The 22,010-nt window shown below is 44.1% G+C and overlaps 1 protein-coding gene across 1 annotated transcript in view; it reads right to left on the reverse strand.

Moving 5' to 3' along the window:
* Positions 1 to 14,141: 14,141 nt before the first annotated feature.
* Positions 14,142 to 22,010, reverse strand: part of LOC146786157 (phospholipid scramblase family member 5-like) — a 51,661-nt gene continuing 43,792 nt past the window's right edge. Inside the window, exons 6-7 of the mRNA XM_085634022.1 lie at positions 18,725 to 18,783; positions 14,142 to 16,381 (exon numbers count right to left, since the gene is read on the reverse strand). Coding sequence (XP_085490148.1) covers positions 16,355 to 16,381; positions 18,725 to 18,783 — 86 coding nt within the window. The 3' untranslated portion in view covers positions 14,142 to 16,354. The remainder of the gene's footprint in view (positions 16,382 to 18,724; positions 18,784 to 22,010) is intronic.

Here is a 22,010-nt window from a genome sequence, read left to right on the forward strand (position 1 = left end):
GTTGGCGTGGATTCTGTCTTGGAAGGCCATTTTCTCTATGGTTTTGAGGAGGAGTTGGTGTGCATTGACGGTGGATTTGAAGGTCCCGCAGGTTTCCAGAGTTTCCATCTCTTCTCGAGTCATCGGCAGGTATGTTTAGACTTGTGAAGGGCAGGAGTGAGCCAGCTGGCTTTAGACTGAAAGGGCAGTGCCCTGGTATATGACTAAAGTACCAATGCGAGCACTGGCACTCTAGAAAGTCTCCAGGCACAAGGGCTCTTCACACCTGGCCCGACTTCTAAATCTGGGGACCAACAACCTCACTGCACCATGGATTTGTGAGGAAGCATTCATCTCATGGCCTGCATCCCTGCTCTCTGATCTGCTGCTAGCACCATCTAGTTGTAACAGCAGGAAACGGCAAATTGAGCAGAATTAAGTACAGAACAAGGAACTACTTACCAGACTAAGAAAACAACCTAGTCTGCTATGCTTATGCGTAACTTGCCAGCATAGTGTAAACTATATTATGTGATGCACTCTGTGGGGAGCTGGTCATGAACCAGCAGTTTCATACCCTCTGCCCTCTCACATCCTAAAACCTCCCAAACGCTGACAAGCCCTAGCCGGGTGGCCCTGCCATCCCCTAGATAGGGTCTTAAACTGAGCATGAGGGAGTGAGGTGTAACAACCGAAGGTACAGGTCCCTCTTCCTATTGAGAGGCCTAACTCACTCTGGGAATCAGATTGCCCGAGGCTTCCCCATCTTTCCAATTCACCCCGGTAGTTGATGGAAGTCAGAAATCACTCTGACTCCCAGGATCCCTCAGATGACTCTTAGAGAATTGAGGTGACATCACTGTGACTTTCTATCTCAAAGGTCCCAGCCCCACCTCCTGCTACAGTCACTCTGCAGTGCAAAGAGAAAGCACTTGCTGTGCATGGGAGTTGCGCAGTGAAAGCGCGTTGACCACATAATCCAGAGGTCGATGGATTGAAACCATACTCTGCTAAGAAGGGCTTTGTTTCTCTTGTCCTGCTATGTCCATACAACAACCCTCGGCCGGCTGGCAAGTGGTGAGTTTCCTTTGCTGCCTCTATGAACTCCTGATAGGGACCACTGGACCTAAATGACACCAGCTAGACCCATGCATCTCTTTTTGATGCCTTGTGGAATGTGACCCTTTCATTTTAGGGCCCGTGACGTCACTCTACTTCAGATTCTATGAAACCTTTTATCTTTCCCTTTCTTCTTACTTTTTCTCTTGCATGGAAAAGGCACTCCTTTACAGGAATCAAATTTCCTCTTTCATTTTCCTCTCAATTGTTATGTCTTTGCTTTCTCTTCTCTTTGCAGGCCTCCTTTTTGCTGAAGTCCATCTTCCTTTCAAATGTCTATGTGTGGTTCAGTATTGTGCCAGATGGCTGGAGAACACACTAGGGACTTTTACCTTTCTTTAATTTTTCCCTTCTTTTTTGAGTTTGCGCAGTAACTGTGAAAAAGTTTCACAAAACAAATTGAGTCCCAGAATATGGCTAAAATGCTGACAGCAGCCACTGAGTGCTGGTGGTGTAGTGGTGAGCTCAGCTGCTTCCCAAGCAGTTGACCTGCATTTGATTCTAGGCCTGAGCAGCTTGAGTGGTAGCTGCTAGGGAGTATTAGTGTGTTTATTTTTAAATCTCTGAATAGCTTGCTAGACCCATTCCCGGAAATGTAAATAGAGCCTGGTCTTCTCTTGTTATGTCACGATACGGAAACAGAGTCAGCTTGTCAAGTGCACTTCTAGGGAAATGAGGTGACATGACTGAATGTATGTCTCGAAGGTCCATGCCCCACCTCCTCCTCCACTTACTCATCAGTGCAAAGAGAAAGTACTTGCTGTGCCTCAGAGTTGAGCAGTGGAAATGTGCTGAGCTCATAAACCAAAGGTTGATGGATTGAAACCATCCTGTGCTAAGGTGCTTTGTTTTTCTTGTTCTGCTATGTCCAAATACAGAGAACACAACAACCCTCGGTGGCCTGGATGGTGGTGAATTCCCTTAGCTGTCTCTATGAACCCCTGATAGGGACCCCAAAGGAAGCATGCCCTTCTCTACAAAGAAATGATAAATAGACCATATGGCCCAAAACCACACCAGCAAGACTGAGGTTCCCGTCTTTTCAGCCCTTTTGGAATGTGACACTTTCATTTTAGGCCCCATGGTGTGACCCCACCCCTGATTTTATAAAACTTATTTTATTGACCTTTCTTCTTACTTTTTTCCTGCATGGAAAAGGTGCTACCTAACAGGAATCGACTTTTCTCTTCCATTTTCCTCTCAATGTCTTCATTTTCTTTACTCTTTGCGGGGTTCCTTGGAGTCACTCTGGTTGTCATGGGTGCAAGCAGAAAAACAGGACTCAAGCAACAGGGCAGTCCTCTGAGGGCACAAGGCAGGCGTCAGGCTGCGGGGTAATCCCCTGGTGTAGTAGAACAGCTCTCTGAAGTGCACAGCAGGACACAGGCAGCAGGGAAGTCTTCTGAGAGTCTTTCCGTAGGTCCAGGAGTAAACTGATGAGTGTGCCCAACAGTCCTACTTTTATACCTCGTGCCAGCTTGGATGTGGAAAAAACTTATGGAGCTTCTCCCCACATGTGTGTCTGGAATTTCCTGCCTCCCTGACTAGGATTCACTGGGTCTAGGATCACAAAAGGCTAGGGTGAAGTTCTTTGTGTGTATGCTGAAGTAGTGTCTTTGCAGTGCATATGAGACTGTGCTTAGCTCCACTGCCCCATCCTGCTAAGATGGCCCATTATGCCAACATCTATCGCCCCATATTGTGCAGCCTGGGAGCAATACTCAAAGGCCAACTGCCAACTCCACCTAATCATGTGATACAGGAAACAGGTTGCAGGTACCAAATGGTTAAGACAAGAAAATGCCCATTCCAAATGTGGCATTTTCAAAATTGTGACATAAAATCCAACTTTACCGGTAAAGAAAATTTGAAATTGGAATTTAATTTCTTAGACACCAAACATAATAATTCTGCCTGCTCCTACATGCAAGTTATCACTTATTAAATGTAATAAGGAAATCCAATGTTAGCGTATAGGAGAGGTAGGCCTCAGAGGAATTAAAAACTAATTTGTGAGTTTTTCCCTAGGAGAACATGTAAAACTTAAAAGTACATGCCCAACCTTTTAAATACAATGCACCCTGCCCAATGTGTTGTTGGGAGCCTACCCTATGGGTGACCTATATGTATTAAAATGGGAGTGTTGGGCTTGGCAAAGTGTTTATTTTGCCGAGTCGAATTGTCAGTATAAATCCGAGCCCTGGCCTGAGGCAGGTGTGGAAGGGTTAATTAAGTGGGTTGCACAATAAGTGCTACAGGCTCACAAGAAGTATTTAATCTACAGTCCCTGGGTATATGGTGTACCTCTTTACTATGAACCTGAGAGTAAATTAAATATGCCATTCAGGTTTAAGTCACTATTACCATGTTTTAGGGAGTGAGCACAAGAACCTTAGCACTGATTAATAGTGGTAAAGTGCAAAGACTCCTAAAGCTAAAAAAACTAATTCAGTGAGGCAGGAGAAGTGGGGCAAAACATTTGGGCGAAGACCACCCAAAGGCTGACAGGTCTAACAGCTGTCATGTCAGATAATAAATGTACTGTGAAATGTTATTTACAGACCGCGGTTTAGAACTATCATGTCTGCAAGAGGTGTTTTGACATGGTGGTGAGAATAGTAATTTCCCTAGCAGTTCTGCTGTATTTACTTCTCTTCCAAAGCCCCTGAAGCTGTCACCAATTTGAAAACTAACTCACATTTTACTACACTCTTTATGTCAAAAATAGATAGATGGAAAGATTTGTTAAACTATTCAACGAAATATAAAAGATGCCTGTGCATGGAGCATGTCTTGTATTACTCTGCTATCAAAATATTATCCCTGCTTTCATGATTATGGGATTATTATTCTCATGACCTTTTTGTGCCTTGATATTTGTCTCTATTTTTTTTTTTTTTTACTGGAAATGATTATTTGAGCGGGTTCGTCAGACTTTTAGTGCTAGTGCATTTTTAAGCCAATCTTAGAACATAAAAGAAAGGTGGAATTCTCTAGGACCTTGAAATATTGCAGACAGTATAAGCCAAATTTGTTGTGCTACAGTGATGCATTCCTTTTGCTGTGTCTCCTTTGAATCATTCCTAATAACCATTGGTGTTCTTACATTCTGTGATTTGTCCGATACAGAGACCCCAGCAGTGTGGAGGGCCAAGGTGACTTAAATGTGCAAATCGGTGATACCACTTTGGATATTGTTTGTTCCATGCCAATTCCTGTTGGGTAGATTTTCATGGGCTGATTCTAGTGGGCATCTCCTACTTTCCTGTTAAACAAATTCCCTTAATAATCATAATCTGCCCATAGATTTCCTCTCCAATTGGATTCAAAGGGTGTTTGTCACTATCACATCTCCACTAACCTTAACCTACTGTGCCTTTCCTTAGAATTTCCCTAAATTTTCATTGACCCTTTGCTACGATATCACAATATGAATTTGACTTGATTATAGGAGCAACAAATGCCCGATAACAGCAGTTCTTAACCTGTGGGCATGGACCCCTGGGGGTCTGTGACACTTATACTGGGGTCCGGGACATTTTTAGAAATAAATAATATTAGCAGATTAATAAAGCAGAATATAAAATTGAAAAAATATAAAACGCTCTATAAATGTGAACACATTTGAAATTAGAGGCTGAAAATTAAGTTTGTATCCCTAGTTTGATACTTCGGCGAAGTCCAAGAACAGAATGAAATAAAATGGGCGATCGGTTGCCTCAATTAAAGCACTATGTGAGCTGGATGCTATAGGAGCAACAAAAAAAGGTAAGTAAAAGCAATATGCTCGAGTCTGTTATATTGCTTTGCCTTTTAGAAACAAACACCAATTTTGAACAACTCCACCCTCCCATTAAAATTACTATTTAGATTTTTGTACATTGCTTTGTTGATAAAGTAAGGAAGATATTTCATAATTTATGTATACTTGTTTTGTGTATTTGTTTGAGGTTCAAATTCTAGCAACCAATTGGGTAGGGTTCCCCTATTTTTAATAGTGAGTCAGTGGGGTTTACAGAAGCCAAGGTTTTAAGAACCAATGCCCTGGAGGTGGAGCCAGACATGGAGCAAGATGGTGGCTTTGTAGTGTGCTACCCCACCTGGGGCCTTAGAAGGGGTGATTACACCTATTACTGAGGTGCCGGAGCTGTAGTCATCAGGGCCGGGGATGGACGAAGAGAACCCCCATTGCCTGCAGTAAGAGGGGCTCCTCTAAATATTACTAATCATATACCTCTGAGGGTCCCAACCCCTACTACCAATGTGACACTGCCTGCAGCTCTGTGGCTCCATGTTAAGGTCATCCTGGGCAGACCGTGTGAATGCAAAGATGATCCATCAACCGGGACACCCCCATCAGCTTATCTGTATTTGGAGGTCTACCCCGACGGTTAGTGCGACCCGCCTCAGGGCATAGGAATGTGAGCGACACACTCAGCACTGCCATCAGGCCAACCCGCTGGAAAAGGCCGGATTACCAGACGGGGCTGGCCTACTGGCTCTGACCGGCCGATGGCCTTGCAGCACCACGCCTCGAAGTGTTGGGGTAGCTTGCCCCCACCCAGAGGATAATTTGCCAGAGTGGGCACTCTCCACAGACCTCTCTGATTGTCTGTGCAGTTCCCCCTGGGCCCAAGGAACAATCGCAACACACCTGATTCAGCTGAATTGCCAGCCTACAGGAAAGGGCCAGCTTCCCTTCTTGATGGCCTGCCACACAAGTGATTGGGGGACTGAGGAGATATGCAATTGAAAACAAGAGGTGCTCCTCCCTCTACCTGAACTTTATGTCCCCAACTTGTGCCCCCAAGCCAGCCAACGGGGAAGGAATCGCTGGCATAAGATGGACTGGAACCCCTAGACTTCACAAGTTGGCCCTTTGTGACCTGCTCTGAATTCCATTTGCGGAGGTTCCACGAACCCTGTGCTGCAGGTAACTATCCGATCCAGGCAGGCATCATCCATCCACCTCAGCCTTATATGGACCCAATGAGGTGACAAGGCAACCTTATATAGGCTCACAACCCAAACCCACTACCCAGCCCTGCCTCTCTTGGAGAACTATAGTCGGCTTTCCTCCAACCTAAGATATAGTGAGGCCCTTCCTAACAAACTGCCAGAACTCGAGGAAGCTATGTGGGAGATCTCTCTGGGTCCTCACCAAATCTACTTATTCCCCTCCAAGGTCCATGCCTGCCAACACCTGGCATTGACTCTGGAGTGGCCCCATGTCGAGCTCTAAAGCATCATGCCAACTCTCAAATTCAGAGGCGCTAGCAGGTTCAAAGTCCTGAGTCGCTTTGAAACACAGCATGGTGCTAGAAAACATACTCAAGGAAATCGTGGGTTTCTGCTCCAAACTCTCTGCCTCTGACACCACAACAAATGGCCTGTCCACACAAATCAAATCACTCTGAAGCAACTTTGCAACAGTACACAAAGCCTTTATGAAGATGATGAAGAATGAAGGAAATGGATTGCCAAGTGATCCAACAACCCAACTGGGGTGCAGAGCTCTGGTGCCTCCAACAACAATTCAAGGACTTGGAAGACCCTTCCCTGTGGAACAACATACTCATTCTCGGAGTGTGGGAGGCGGCTGAGGGGCGTGACACAGTGGACTTCCTACAGGCATTGATGCCACAGCTACTGGGCACAGGCTTCAAGAAACAGCTAGAATTAGTGTTACAGATCTCACTCCTAACGCTCCTGTGCTTCCTCCCAGCCCAGAACAATCATTGCATGCCTCCTCCGACATGTCCAGGTATAGATGACTCGGCAGGCGGCTAAGAAACATTAGGGCCCTTTACTCCTGGAGGCCCAACTGATCCACATAAGATGCATAAGATGTTGGTAAAGTGCAAAAAGTTCCTTATCCTTCGCCCTTGCCTCTGCCACCACTGAAGGACTGGCACACTGATAATGCGGTCTCTCTTACAGCACACCCTTGAGCAACCTATCGCTCCACTTCAGAAGGGCTATTATTGTTTAGTAATTTCCCTAGGGACTGCCACCAGAGGAATAAGTTTCTTTTGGGCTCTTCTTAGATAGAGAAAACTAGAATCTTGCTGCATGTTTCTACACATTACAAAATACTGCAGGTTTTTTTTATTTTTAAAAAATGACTTGCATCAAACCGTTTCTAATATATATATATATATTAAAGACGGCCTGCCTGGTCGTGGAGGGGGCCCGCTGCTGGAACGGCAGATTGTTAGCCGCGACAGCGTGGTTTCTAAGACCAATGGGTCACCTTTTGAGACTGTAGAATTGGCAGTGATGTGATGTACCAACTCAAATGCAAACCCACTTGGGCTTTAATTTTGTTAAAATTACGGGTGAACAATACGGAACCCACTGTGGTAACATAAGAGCACTACAAAAAACAGAATGCCTGGAGGCCTGTAGGGGCGGGGGTTAACTGAAATAAAATGGTGACTGCTCTTCCGTGTGTTTTTCCTGAATTGCTGGTGAACAAGAGCGCAAGCCCGAAACGTGTACAGCGAAATAATTTTTTGCAGAGATGGTGTCTCACCCGCTTCACGTTCTCTAAAGGAGTAGTTATCTCACCGGTGTGGCCCCACCAAATGGTGCGCTTTTTGGATGGATATATATATATGGCCTGAACATCACTGGACCTGCTTTTGGAGCTGTTTTTTCTTTTCCGAGGTATCGGATTGGTTCAGGCCCGCCTCTAAAGCCAAACTACACAAGGGCGGCTGCCTTGCAGTTCGTGACTGCACGAAGGACTTTGGCACATTGCTACCATTGCCCCTGCCCTGTTGACATTTGGATGATGAGGTTGGAGCGTAATGGGGACCCGAGGAAGCAGTTGGACCCTGGACTCACCTTCAACAACTTAAAAACCTCCCTTTTGCCCAATATTTCAGCGCTCATTGAGCACAGACTCCGCCACTGGTACTCACCACCAAGATGCATTCTGGGGGCTGCAGTCTTCAGACATCGGACTGCAGCTGTGAGCAATCTGTAAGGAGGAGCCAGCTGACTTCACCACCCAGGTGGAGGATTGCAGGAGTTCAAAAGGAGGGTGTCGGTGATTTTCCAATGAGAAGGGCATCTGATGAAGGCACACCCCATGCCGAAATGCATTATGCCCTGATGGTCCAATAAAAAGCCTCTCAAGGATTCCCCTGTGTGGCCTCTGCTTCTTCTGCTTGGAGGAGTTTTGTTTGTATATATATATATATATATATATATATATATATATATATTATCTACTGGCGGTCGCCAGTAGATAGTTATAGTTAGGACCACGTTTCCATAGGAAATCCGCAACATTCTATTTGGAATAACTTTGGCGCCGGTCGACGAATCCTCGCTCCGCTCCTACCCTGAAAGTCTCGGGGGGATTCGTCAAGCGGGGGCTGAGATAAAAGGGGGGTCCCAAAACGCGTTTTTCCCATGCATTTTTCCATAGGACCTTTAGACACAGCTACAGCCCGAACGGCTGAACAGAGTTCCTTGAAATTTGGCAGAGAGGTAGTCTACAGGTCAAGGAAGTACCTTTTGTAGGTTTGGTGTAAATCTGTTCAGTAGATTCTGAGAAAATAGCCTTTAAATCAATATATATATCTGAGCCAGCTTACGGTGCGCTTACGGTGCGCTTACCGTACGCGTACGGTGACGTGCGCGAGCGCGATTCTGATTGGCTGTTAGATCTTAGTAAACATTCGAATCTGTGGAAACCAGGAAGCGGCGGCCGCCATTTTCTATCTCGTACTCTGAGGGGGTGGAAGAAAAACAAAGGCAAAAAACATATAAAGGGGCTGTTTAGACTGCTCCCAACCACCTAGCCTTGATGGTAGTGTCCTCAAAGAACCCCCAAGGGCAAAAATGCAATTTTATTTTTTTCGAAAAATCGCCGATTACGCGACCGCAATCCTCTGCTGATGACATATGTGTCTTTATGAAAAAAAATATTTGTAATATATGTATAGCTAAAATTTAATGGAAGAAGACATGGACAAATAATTGTCTAAATACAGTATTAGCATCAGCAGAGGATTGCGGTCGCGTGAGTTATAGTTGCCTGCACTAACTATAACGGGGGAATTTCATTGGTTTTTTATCAGTAAAATGTCCAGCTAACTATAACATATGTGAAACCTATGGTTTTTTCAGTGAATATATATATATATATATATATATATATATATATATATATATATATAATGGTTTGTAATGTGTTTTGCACTCGTGTTTTTATTTTTATTCACATGAAAGAGCTACGCACTAAGGGGCAGATTTATGTGGGACTTACGCCGCCGTTGCGTCACTTTTGTGACGCAGCGGCGGCGTAAACCCTGCGCCACGTGGCGCCCCATTTACATCGTGACGCATCTATGGAGATGCGTCACGGTGTAAAGCCCTGCGCCACGTGAAACCTGCGTCGGGTTTCACGTGGGCATTTTGACACAGGGGGGGGCGTTCCGTCGCAGGAACGCCCCTGAAAAGTGACTCAGTGAAATCTATGAGTCCCTTTCCCAACGCTGATGCGTCAAAACCCTGCGCCTGCTTGAAGCAGGCGTAAGGCTTGACGCACCATGTTAGGGATAGGGTAGGTTGGAACAGTGCTGGAGTTGCGTCGCGCTTGCTACGCAACTTCAGCACTGCGCCAACCTTACGCCGGCAGATGCATCACGTATCTGCTTGTCCTTGCGCCACGATGCACCGCATTGTAAATGCGGCGCATTTGCGGTGGCGCAAGGGCAAACTTGCGTGACGCATCTTCCCTGGCGCCTCCATGCTGATTTGCAGGGATGCGCCAGGGAACATAAATCTGCCCCTAAGGTTTAAGTGGTCTGTTGGAAAGATGATGCTGTGCCCATGTATTATATGGGGTGAAGTACCCCTGGCGAACATGATAAGGATATTGGAAGTCACCTACAGCCTTGTTCCTCTATATAGTTATGTAACTCCTCAGTGACTTGCAATGTACTTATAATGTACGGCACGGGATACTTTATCCCTTAGATAATTTTGACCTTTCTGCCTGTAACTATTCGTAGTAATTTTTTGCTAATTTTATCTGTGTTTACCAATTTTTATTTTAGGGTTTGTGAAAAAAACTGAAACAAGTATATTTCTATTTATTTAACGGATGAATGTAAACTCATACTTGAATGTTTGACATGTTTTGGTGATATGAATAGCCAGAGATGATAAATCAATACGCTGATATTCAAACATGAACATTTTAGTATCAACCTTCTTCACATCTACAGCTGTTTAGCCCTTATTGGGATATTCTCTCTTTTTAGCTCGAGCATTCGAGACCTCTTGTATATACTTTAGTATATACTTATATGTGTTTGTACTTTGTGGCTCTGGTCGTCAGCCCTAGGGCTTGTCTGCTTCCGCTGTTCAACTGCCTCTATTTAACTGTCTTGATAGAAAACGACCAGTAGAGGTCAGTAAAATACTAGAATACCTTTAGCATTCTCTAGATTCCAGTCCAAAGAAATTTTCTTCCACAAGCACCCGTAGGCAATAATATTTTTTTCAAATCGTGTATTTTCAGTGATATGACCACCCAACGCCCTGATTTTATATTAAAAACAGAGCCTTGGACTTGCTTTCTGCTGAGGTACTTTCTTTTTTTTTATTTTTCTGGCAACTGCCTCTATTTAACTTTCTTGATAGAAAACGACCAACAGAGGTCCGTAAAATACTAGAATACCTTTAGCATTCTCTAGATTCCAGTCCATAGAAATGTTCTTCCATAAGCACCCGTAGACAATAATTTTTTTCAAATCTTATATTTTCAGTGATATGACCACCAAAGGCCCTGATTTTATATTAAAAACAGAGCTTTGGACTATACCATTTCCCACTGAAAGGCAATATTTCGCTCCATGTGTTCCCATACCTGACGTGTCATGGAGTTTGGTGCTTACTTTCCCTACATGCTAAAGAACAGTAGATGTGTCATCACCCAGGCTAATGTGCTACATAGCTAGATACATATAAGGTCCCAAAGGCAAGACCGATTGCATTGCAAATGCTTGCTTAACTCCCTGAACTGTTGCTCGACAAATTTACTGGACTGGCAGGCAAATAAACCAACTTCCTTTTGATCCATGTTTAAAAATAAATACAGGCAATGAAAATAGATGGTTTCTGTTTGTATATATTTGTGACAAAAATCTGTAAAAACGTAACATAGTCTTAATTATAATATGGGCTAACATAAAATACTCTATTTTGCATTTTTGTACAGCATTAGCAGTTAATCAAATGATAAAACTGGTGAAAGAGCTCTAGTTAGTCAGGTAATAGCATGGAAAACTCCTTTAATGGACAGACTTGAAAGAATCCAGTTCCCGCACTCTGCCTTGCTCATCAAGCAATGTACAAGAAGGGACTTTGGTTGATAAAAAAGAATACCAACACCTTACTACTCGGCAAGAACGCTGAGCTCCACTAACCAACTAACCTGTTCATAGTACCCAGGATAAAGAAAACTAGTCGAGGAGGGCGCTCCTTCGCCTTCCTTGCCCCCAAGCTCTGGAATGCTCTCCCACCACAACTAAGGAAAACCGAGTTTGAATAAAGGAAATGGTTCAGAACTGTCCTTTTCATATAATATGTCTGCTCCAAGGATATGTAACCTGAATTCTGTCTTATCACTGGGAGGCCCTTCTGGGTAGCCATGCGCTTTAGAAATCCCAGGAACGAACGAATGAACATAGTTTGTTCTATAGTCATGCATGCGTGTAGCACCCAGGCACTCATAACCAATCAGGTAGGTGTTAACATATTCTGCTAGTAATTCAATTGTAGTAGGGAATACGGAAGCCAAACTGATGACGGGTGACTGTATTGTGATCATAATATTGAGGAACAAAATATCCAATAGGTAAGTTTACAGGTAGGCATGGGCTTACTATTCTTTACTCCACATTTACGTACCTTGAAAACATATATCACGAGGTACGTATTAGGCATAAAAAATCTATACAAATTTACTGTTCAATATTTTGGCCTTCGATAATCTGGTTCAGATGGTCCATCTTTGACATTCCCAGACTATACCTAGTTATGAGACAGTGTGGTGAGCTTGTATTGACTGGGGAATCTTTTGTCAGCATGGTCAACTGCTCTGGGGCCATCCAGAGTGCTCATGTTTCATGTCAGTGGGCGGAGCAGGGCATGCGCACAGACCTGATCAGCTGTGATTGGGTGATTGTGTACCAATAGGCAGGCTGCAGAGAGGTGAGTACATAGATGCTGACTCTTTATTTGGTGACTGCTTCTACCCTCCAGCCGTCCATCTCAGGCGTCTCCATGCTTCGGACAGGACGAAGACCCAAGTGTCCCAACAAGGGTGCTGTGAACCACCCTCTTCCCTGGTTGGTTGCAGCAGAGGTTGACTCAGGGTCACTGAAATATTATTTGTGACTCTTCTAAGCTTTGATCTTTGGTTCCAGGTCTGATCAGAAGATAATAAATGCAAAGTGACACCTGAGGAGAGCTGTGGATCAGAGGGGTGCCAGAGAAGTTAAGCACTTGTAAGGGAGAATCAGAAATGATTAAACTGTCAAAGAAAAAAGTGAAAGGGGCAATGGAATGAATGCATGAAAAGGAGATGGAAGGAAAGACGGAAGGGAAGGTAAAGGCTGAGGAAAGAATTGTGGCAGGAAAAATACAAGGATAGAAGGAAGGATGGAAGGATGGAAGAAAAGAGATTAAAGTAAATCAAAAAGCAACATGAAGAAAATAGAGATGAGGCCATGATAGGAAGGATACATGATAGCATGCAGATACGCTGGAAGCCAGGATGAAATGGAAAGATGCAAGGAACGATGCCACAATAGAAGAAAGGTTGATAGAAAGCTGGAAGAAAAGCGTAGGAAGCATCCAAGAATGGAAGGAAGAAATGAAAGATCGAAGGATGGATGAGAAGAAAGAAGGAAGGACGAAACTAAAGCTGGAAGGAAGGATGAAAGATGGCTCAACGGAAGGAAAGGTGGGATGAAAGATTCAAGGAAGGACATACACCATTTAAAATGCTCTAAAAGGCATCACGTGGCGCGTTTTTTCATTTTTAAGGGCTTCCTCAAAGTGAACACCGAGCACTGCTACATGCAATGAGGCTTGTTTACTTTGCTCGCTTGCTGATTGCCATTCAGAGTATGGTTTGGTTCAAAGTGGAGGATGTATTCTTTTTCTGGCCACTCCCTTGTATCTCACATGAATACAGTCAATGCAGGTCAGGTTATTACCAAAGCCTTCCTGGACTTTCCCTCACAGCAGCTTCTGTAGAGCAAAATGGAGCAGAGAGCCACGTCACCTATACCTATGTCGTCAGAGTGTCACTTCCTGCCCACTCCAGCCATCACCATCCAGCTGGTTCTGAGTAGCTTGGCTTTATGTCTGCACCCAGGCCCTAACTTGTGTTACCACCAGAGGGCAGCCTTTTGTGTCCAGGGCCCAGGCCCACACCTATGTCTCTTGCCTGGTTAGTCCATCACATGCCACTCAAGTGCCAAATGGGGCTCCCCACCATTGCACAATGTCTCTACTTGCTATCGCAGTTCTGTGTGTGCGAGAGAAGCTTGCACTGCTGCTTTCCATGTCCTGATACCGCTCTCTTCAGGGACGAATGCAGTGCAGCAGCCAGTGCAATACCTGCTGTGTGTTAGGGAAGCTTGCTATACTGCTGCCCGTGTGGCATCTGTACTGCCTGTTTGAGGATATGCTGCACTGCTAATGCCCAAGCAATGCCTTTTTTATTATCTCTGAATGAAGTTTGCACTACTGGTAAGGTTTTGTTTATTGATAACAAAGTAAGTTTGAAGTACGCTGAGAGAAGTTGTACTGTAAGTATTCCAGAGAAGCTAACACGCATCTATTTGTACTCTCTTGCATTAACCGGAATGGGCTTTCTCAAGAGAAATGTGTGTAGGTGTAGCAAAACTTTTAGAATTGTGTGTCTGAGTGAAGCTTGCACTACCAGTAAAATTGTGTTTATTGATAACAAAGTAAGTTTAAAGTACGCTGAGAGAAGTTGTATTGTAAGTATTCCAGAGAAGCTAACACGCATCTATTTGTACTCTCTTGCATTAACCTGAATGGGCTTTCTCAAGAGAAATGTGTGTAGGTGTAGCAAAACTTTTAGAATTGTGTGTCTGAGTGAAGCTTGCACTACCAGTAAAATTGTGTTTATTGATAACAAAGTAAGTTTGAAGTACGCTGAGAGAAGTTGTATTGTAAGGATTCCAGAGAAGCTAACAGGCATCTAATTGTACTCTCTTGCATTAACCTGAATGGGCTCTCTCAAGAGAAATGTGTGTAGGTGTAGCAAAACTGTTAGAATTGTATTGTGTGATTTAAGCTACTACAAAGTAGATTTTCATGCAGACTGGGCTGGATTTCAACACAGTTTAGAGCAGGAAAGAGTAAGAGATTTAGTGTCTCTCTTAACGAGAGAACTGTTCTTCACTCCCCTTTCCTTTGAGGCGACTCACTCCGCGTTCGTCCTCTGACATATAAGAGTAACACTTTTTGATAATGACATTTTAATCTAAGGTTTGCCTTCTGTAAACCTTTTGATCTTTAATAAACCTTTATGGGTTGAAAACATAATCATTTCCTGTCTTTCTCGTGGAGCCTAATGTGTTTCCCATTTATTGAATGTAATGTTTTGTTGAACAGCCTCAGTTGTGAAATTCGATTGATCCAATAGCGCTTTATGGCCCTGAAATCTCCACAAAGTAAAGCGCTAAAACTAATGTTCACCTGCTACTTGTTCTGAGTGTGCGATGGAAACGCCCATTTCCGATGCTCATGTGAAACATGTTCTCTATGTCTTAATGAGGTTCCTCGCTGTACAAAAGCTAAACTGCTGGTACTGCCAATGCTTGTTTAATTTTCTGATTGTTTTAAAACCAATACAGATGTTTTTAATCTGAGAGAGCTAAACCGGTGTTAGTAAAGAGCAAGACACACTTAAGTGGCAGAGGCTCATACAGGTAAGACACTTTGGAACATGTGTGTGGACATCCATGCCCAGTGCCATGCGCATGTGCACCACAGACTCTATGATTCTTGGTGGCCTGTCATCAGCGCTTTAAATGGAAATGGAAAAGTGCAGGTACTCACTATTTAAGTGCCTGTTTGCTTCCGAGAAGTGCTGAAACTCTCCCATTGAATGTGTTGCAGCAGTGCTGAGAAGTGCAGGCACTCTCCCGTTTAAATAACAAAGTGCAGGTACTCAGTACCAGACAGTACCTGCCATTTAAAGCGCTGCCTGTCATACAGTTGTGACTGTGTGTCTTGGTGACATTAACTGACGTCATTTGCATTCATTCCATGCCCACTAGCGTGGCACCAGAGCAGCGATTATCACAGCAATGGCTGCATATCCCTAATGCCAGCATCACTCTGATCTCAAGGCAGGCCCATGAAGTGAGCAGTCAAAGGGTTAAATAAAAGCCATTAAAGGTTTACCATTTCTAAACCTTAGGAAACAATGAAATGTCCCTGGACATCAAAGCAGGGAGCGCCAGGTAGGGCGATGCCACTGTGCAGGCTGGTGGGGTGTTCATTCTTGGAGGCCCCTCTCTCACCCTGGAGACAGTCCTGGCTTCAGTGCGCTCTGTCAGTCACTGCACCTTTTATCTGATGCCACCAGTTTTCAAAGCTCAGTTTATCAGGGCCTTGTCCTTTACCAACAGCACTCTGCGCCAAAAGCCAAGGACAGCACGGTAACTGATTAATTGGAAAGAATGATCACTGGGGTGCGGAATAGCTCAGGAGTCAACACCTTTAGGCGCTTTACAAAATGTAGAGCCTCCTTAAGAGATATAAAATAAAGACAACCGAGAGCTCGACGGCCATTCCCATGTCAAGGAAGTGGGGCCTTCTCACCCACTGCCGAGTGAGTGGAGGGTCACTTCTTTGAGAAAGTCCCTTGAAACACAAGCATACACTGAGTCAAAGGTGAACATTTCACCCAAAGTAGAGGCAACCAGAGATTTTCGTATTTTGATCATTTCCGACACCCTTGCTATGATTCCCCTGGTTCCACCTCAGCAGCCATGGATTTGCCCTCAGTTGCAGCAGAATTGTCAGGCAGATATCTGCCCATTGGAGTATCACAAGAGGCCAGGGGGTTCAGGAGAAGTTTCATCCAGGGGCGTGTTTTTGTATTGATGCTCAAAATCTTGTTTGCAAGAATGTCCGAATCATGATTTCTTCCTGGAGAGAAGGCATCTGAAGAAGTCGCTGGGGTTCAGCTCATTTCAAAGAACATATAATTCTGGAAAACAAAAAAAGTATAGGAAGTCAATTGTTTTTGTTTTTCGAAACACATATACTTTGTTTCCTATGTATGTATGTGCAGCTTGTCCCCAGTCAGGAAAGTCAAGCTCAAACTTTAATGCTCCTGTAATCTGACCATAAATAAAGTGAATCATCCACTTAAGCATGTAGCGCCTAGTTTACATGATAGCGGTACACTGTGGTGTGACACATGAAAGCGCTACTTTTATGTGTGAAGTTTTGTACTTTGCAGGGTATTCTAATGAGATGCAAAAGTGGTGAAAATGTCTCCTGTACAACTCTGTCGTATTTTGGCAAAGCTTTTAGCGCCCACATCAACATATATCCTCACAACATGCTCTTGGCGCTTCGTTGCCAAACGTTTTGGCGGAAACTGGTTCAAAAACTTCATAACATGGCATCACAAGTCAAAAGCACCTGTGTCTAAGTTAAACAAATGTCGTCAGGGAAGGAGATGATTTTGCAGCTGCAGTGTCTGGCGCCATCTAGTGGTCTTAGCCTGCCATGAATAAATAGGGCAGGCTGGCTTCAAAATCTAGCAATAGATTCTCCCATTGGCTCGTAACTAACTTGCGGTCCACAGGCCCCTGAGGTCCGTGACGCCTACTCAGGGGGTCCGCAACTGTTAAGTAAATTAAATATTAGCAGAGTAATAAAGTATGTGTACATAAAGGCAGCACAAAGTAATTTAGAAAAAATAAAATGCTCGGTAAATATGTAGGAATTTGAATTGGAGGTTAAAAATTATGTTTGTGCTTGATTTGTAGAAGCAGCACAAATACAGCAAACAGATTCTAGTACTATGAATACTCCTAGGTATCTGCAGAAAAAACAGCTTTCTCATAGTAAACATGTAGCAGGTTTATACATATGCATGCATAAATGTAATGTAGTAGGGGCAATTGTGCATGTGTCCACATTGAACATGCTTTTCTGTGTGCAGTAACCGCTTCTCCTACAGTTCCACTAAATTTGTGGGTCATATTTCTACCTGGAAAACTGATTTATTCCGGTCTTAGAAAGGAGTATATTTGAAAATGGATTTCAGGGTCATTATTTACCTACAAAAGAATTGTGAATGCATGCAGACTTGCAGGTTTGTGGGAGATCTCTACACTTTACAAGTGGCAACAGTTCAGGACACTCTACATCAATTTCCACTTATAAATGAATGCATTTCTGCACAGAAACAGGAGAACGTTAGACAAATATATTTGTAAATAAGGAACTCAGCTACTCCATTTGTCACAATAGACAATGCAAACTGATTTCATATGAGCCCTATTAACTGTACTTAATTTGTAAAAAAAAAAAAGAAGTACCAGGGTCCTCGTCAGGAGGTCACTGCAGCTTGCACCACCCGTTCTTCAAGCCAGCGCCACCAATGTCAGTGCTGACCGAACAACTAACCATTACACTCCTACAAGTGTGCCAATTCAGACTACTCCTATGGTATTAGTCATTTTAATGTGCGTTGATTTAATAAGCAACTGTTGTTGTGCACAGCGCCATCATGTGGTAGACTGCCATAAATGCAGGTATTGACAATTAAGTGCTGCGCACCAAAAACCACGGTTCAAATTAAGCACTGCCTATACAAGCGGAGCAGTGCAGATTGCAAGAAATATGACAGCTTTAGCAATAATTAAATGTAAACGGTCACAAAATGAGGCACCTGATGTTGGATAATAGAGAAACTTTTGGTACAGCTGGGGGTTCACGCACTTTAAGGGTGTCTAGGGATATGAGGATGTTGGTGTGCGCTACATTGAGACTGGTCTTGAATATGGTTGTGCAAAATTGGTGTCACTTGTTTCTGTGTAATTATGCTAAATTTCGGTAAAACCATGCAAATTTACACATAGTTATGCAAAATGCAAAACTGGCATTTGGTCCTGTGTTTTAGAAAACTGTCCTCACAGTGAAGATGCATTTCACACAAGAAAAGTGCAAAAAAACAAGCATGACGAACAACAGTCCCTCACACTTTGTTATTCACGTGTGTTCTCATGCATACATTTTACACAAATGGTGCTTTCTGGTCATTTTGTGAATTTCACGTGAGAATAATAATGCAAAGGTATCAAAATTATGCGAATTATGTCAGCATAATGCAAATTACATCAGGGCTTAGCCATAAGAGGCTAAACTAGTAAATTTCTCACAGTTTAACAAAGATTATGCAGCTATCTCTTGGGTAATGTCTGGCTGCTCAAACTGACTATTTTAAACCCTATTATTTAAAATGATTTCAATATTTTGCATAATATTTCATTTTGTATTGATCAAAGCTGTTTACATTTTTTTTGCTACTACTCACCAGCAGAAATGCAGCCGCCAAGAGGAGAGCTCTGTCACACTGACTCATTTCAGCTGAAACTGAAGGACATCGACAGAGGAGTAAAGAAGGAGACTTTACAATTGGCCAACTCCACCCTCCACTCTTCCCCTTTACCCCTTCCATAGTGCTATTGAGGCATCCTGTGTGTGACACTAAATACATCCCCATACCTACTTGAACAAATTAATCAACAGTAAACAAGAAAAGGTGTCTGGAGTAAGTTCCCAGGTAAAGAAGAATTTTATTTTTTGTAGGTTGTGACACTCTTGGTTATGTTAATTAATACATAACTGATATGAAGCATTCCAATAGAAGAACCGCCATATTCCCTCTTTAAAGCTTCCTTACAATCTAATATTAAAATCCCACTTGATCCAGATTTACCTCCTTTAATCTTTTACAATTCCCCTAGCTTGCCGCCATGTCCACTTACTGGCGTCTTAATTTAACTTTTCATGCTCTTTCAAATTTCTTCTCTCGCAATTGTATTTGTGGTTATTTGTAAAGAACATGACACCTTTCAAGACATAGCTTTGCTACAGAAAGTAGCAAATAATATGAATGAATACCCTCTTCTTAAATGGGGTAGTGGACCATCTATAGTTGAGTTTGCAAGATGCCCCAAAGCTTACTTGGTAAAGGGTCTTTACTGTTTGCAGATGATATCTTAATAATTTCATAGACAGCAAAGGCTCTTCAAAATGTAACAAATAGTTGTTCTGCCTTTTGCAATAAGAGAGGTCTAAAAATAAACTTGGCCAAGACAAAATTAAGGATCTAAAATCTATCAAGAAGATGTGTCTGCTCTGTCTGTACAAAATGTTTCTACAAATTGCTTTGTTTCTTTGTAAAGCGCTCTGATACTCTGTCCTGGTCTTGTCTGCGCTATAGAAAACTCCAAAAATAAAAAATAAAATCAAGTAAATGTGAAAGTAATTAACCTAGAAAATGAGACAATGGGACATGTCAATGAGTTTGACTCTCTATGTGTTAGAATCATGTTGAGTCTAATTGTTCAAAACAGATTGACTTTAACTCATAAAGCTAAAGGTATGTTATCTTTTGTAGGATGCATAGGGTCTCAAAAGGTTTCAACACCCCCTAGTAGTGTATGGCGCCTATGCCCACACTTCAGCATTTTATAATGTGGAGACTTGTTGATTTTTTTAATTTCAGACAAATGGTAGGGGCTGAAAACTGCTTTCTAAAGCGCTTTTAGGGATGGCAAAAAGTGTCCCAACTACACCAATGATGATCAATCTAGACATCAGAAGTATTGAACACATTTCTAAACCTAGGTCCGTAATCTCTTGGTGCAGGAATGGCCTTATTACCATAAGAAAGGTTTCTGTGCAAGTGTGGATCAGGAGAGGGTACTGGGCATTGATTGTGGTAGAATAACTGAACACTTAGGTGCCGATTCCGATCCTGGAAAAATTACCCCCGTCCGAATTGAATCTGGACTTTTTTCCGTACGAATCGTACAAGTAGCGTACAAACTGCCAAGTATGATTCGCATGGGAAAAACTCCATACGAATCACATCGGGAAAATTTCCCCACACGTCCTCGGGTCGGAAATTGTGTCCGACACATCCCCGGACGATTTACCGTACGAATCCGAAAAATGAATTCCGACCGCGCAAGTACGATCACTCTCGTCCTTTCGATTTCACAACTGTATGGAAAAAACACCGTACGGACCAAACTCCCATAGCAACCATGGAGACACGTGCCCGCATACGCGCCGAACCCCCCACCACAGACCCTGCATGTACGCGCAAAATGCCCCCCGGCCGCGGATGTACGCGCCGTACCCCCACCAGTGTATGCATGGAGCGAACCCCCACCCATGTATGCATGGAGCGTACCAACTCCCCACCCATGTATGTACAGACCGTACCCCCACCCGTGTATGTACGGACCGTACCCCCACCCGTGTATGCATGGAGCGTACTACTACCAACTCCCCACCCGTGTATGTACAGTCCGTACCCCCACCCGTGTATGTACGGACCGTACCCCCACCCCACCAGTGTATGTACGGACCGTACCCCCACCCCACCAGTGTATGTATGGACCGTACCCCCACCTGTGTATGCATGGAGCGTACCAACTCCCCACCCGTGTTTGTACGGACCGTACCCCCACCCGTGTATGTACGGACCGTACCCCCACCCGTGTATGCATGGAGCGTACCAACTCCCCACCCGTGTATGTACGGACGTACCCCCACCCGTGTATGTACGGACCGTACCCCCACCCGTGTATGCATGGAGCGTACCAACTCCCCACCCGTGTATGTACGGACCGTACCCACACCCGTGTATGTACGGACCGTACCCCCACCCGTGTATGCATGGAGCGTACCAACTCCCCACCCATGTATGTACGGACCGTACCCACACCCCACCCGTGTATGTACGGACCATACCCCCACCCGTGTATGCATGGAGCGTACCAACTCCCCACCCGTGTATGTACGGACCGTACCCCCACCCGTGTATGTACGGACCGTACCCCCACCTGTGTATGCATGGAGTGTACCAACTCCCCACCCGTGTATGTACGGTCCGTAACAACACCCCACCAGTGCATGTACGGACCGTACCAACTCCCCACCCGTGTATGTACGGACCGTACCAACTCCCCACCCGTGTATGCATGGAGCGTAGCAACTCCCCACCCGTGTATGTACGGACCCTACACCCAGCCCCCCCTGTATGTACGGTGCGAAACACCACCACCGATGGACGGTGCGGACCAACACCCTGCCCATGTTCGTACGCACCCTACCCCAGGCCCACACACCAGCACCCTCACCCAACTTCAGGCATGTACGAGTCGTACTAAGCCATAGCAAAGGACAGCACTGCACAACAACATTGCCCATGTACGCACCGTACAGACGCAAAAAACACTCCTACTGAACCAGGACAAACCAAAAAAACACAAGGAGAGTCAATTCGAGGCACACAATACCACAAATCATATCCAACAAGGCCAAATACATCCTATACACTGACCTGCAACTGACAAACGGCTAAACAGAGGCCCAAACCACTACTTATAACACACCCTCCCAAAGTTCAAACACAGCCACACCCACAAATGGACCAATAAAAAGGCCCAACACACACAAACCATGATCCTTTGCAACAGATCCACTGCTGCCAGACCCCAGAGACAACGCACTGCACCATACTTCAACCATCAATACACCTTACACTTGCACTCCTTCACACAACCACCATCACAAACACACCC

The sequence above is a fragment of the Triturus cristatus genome, chromosome 11, assembly GCF_964204655.1.
Source record: "Triturus cristatus chromosome 11, aTriCri1.1, whole genome shotgun sequence".
Classification (NCBI taxonomy): domain Eukaryota; kingdom Metazoa; phylum Chordata; class Amphibia; order Caudata; family Salamandridae; genus Triturus; species Triturus cristatus.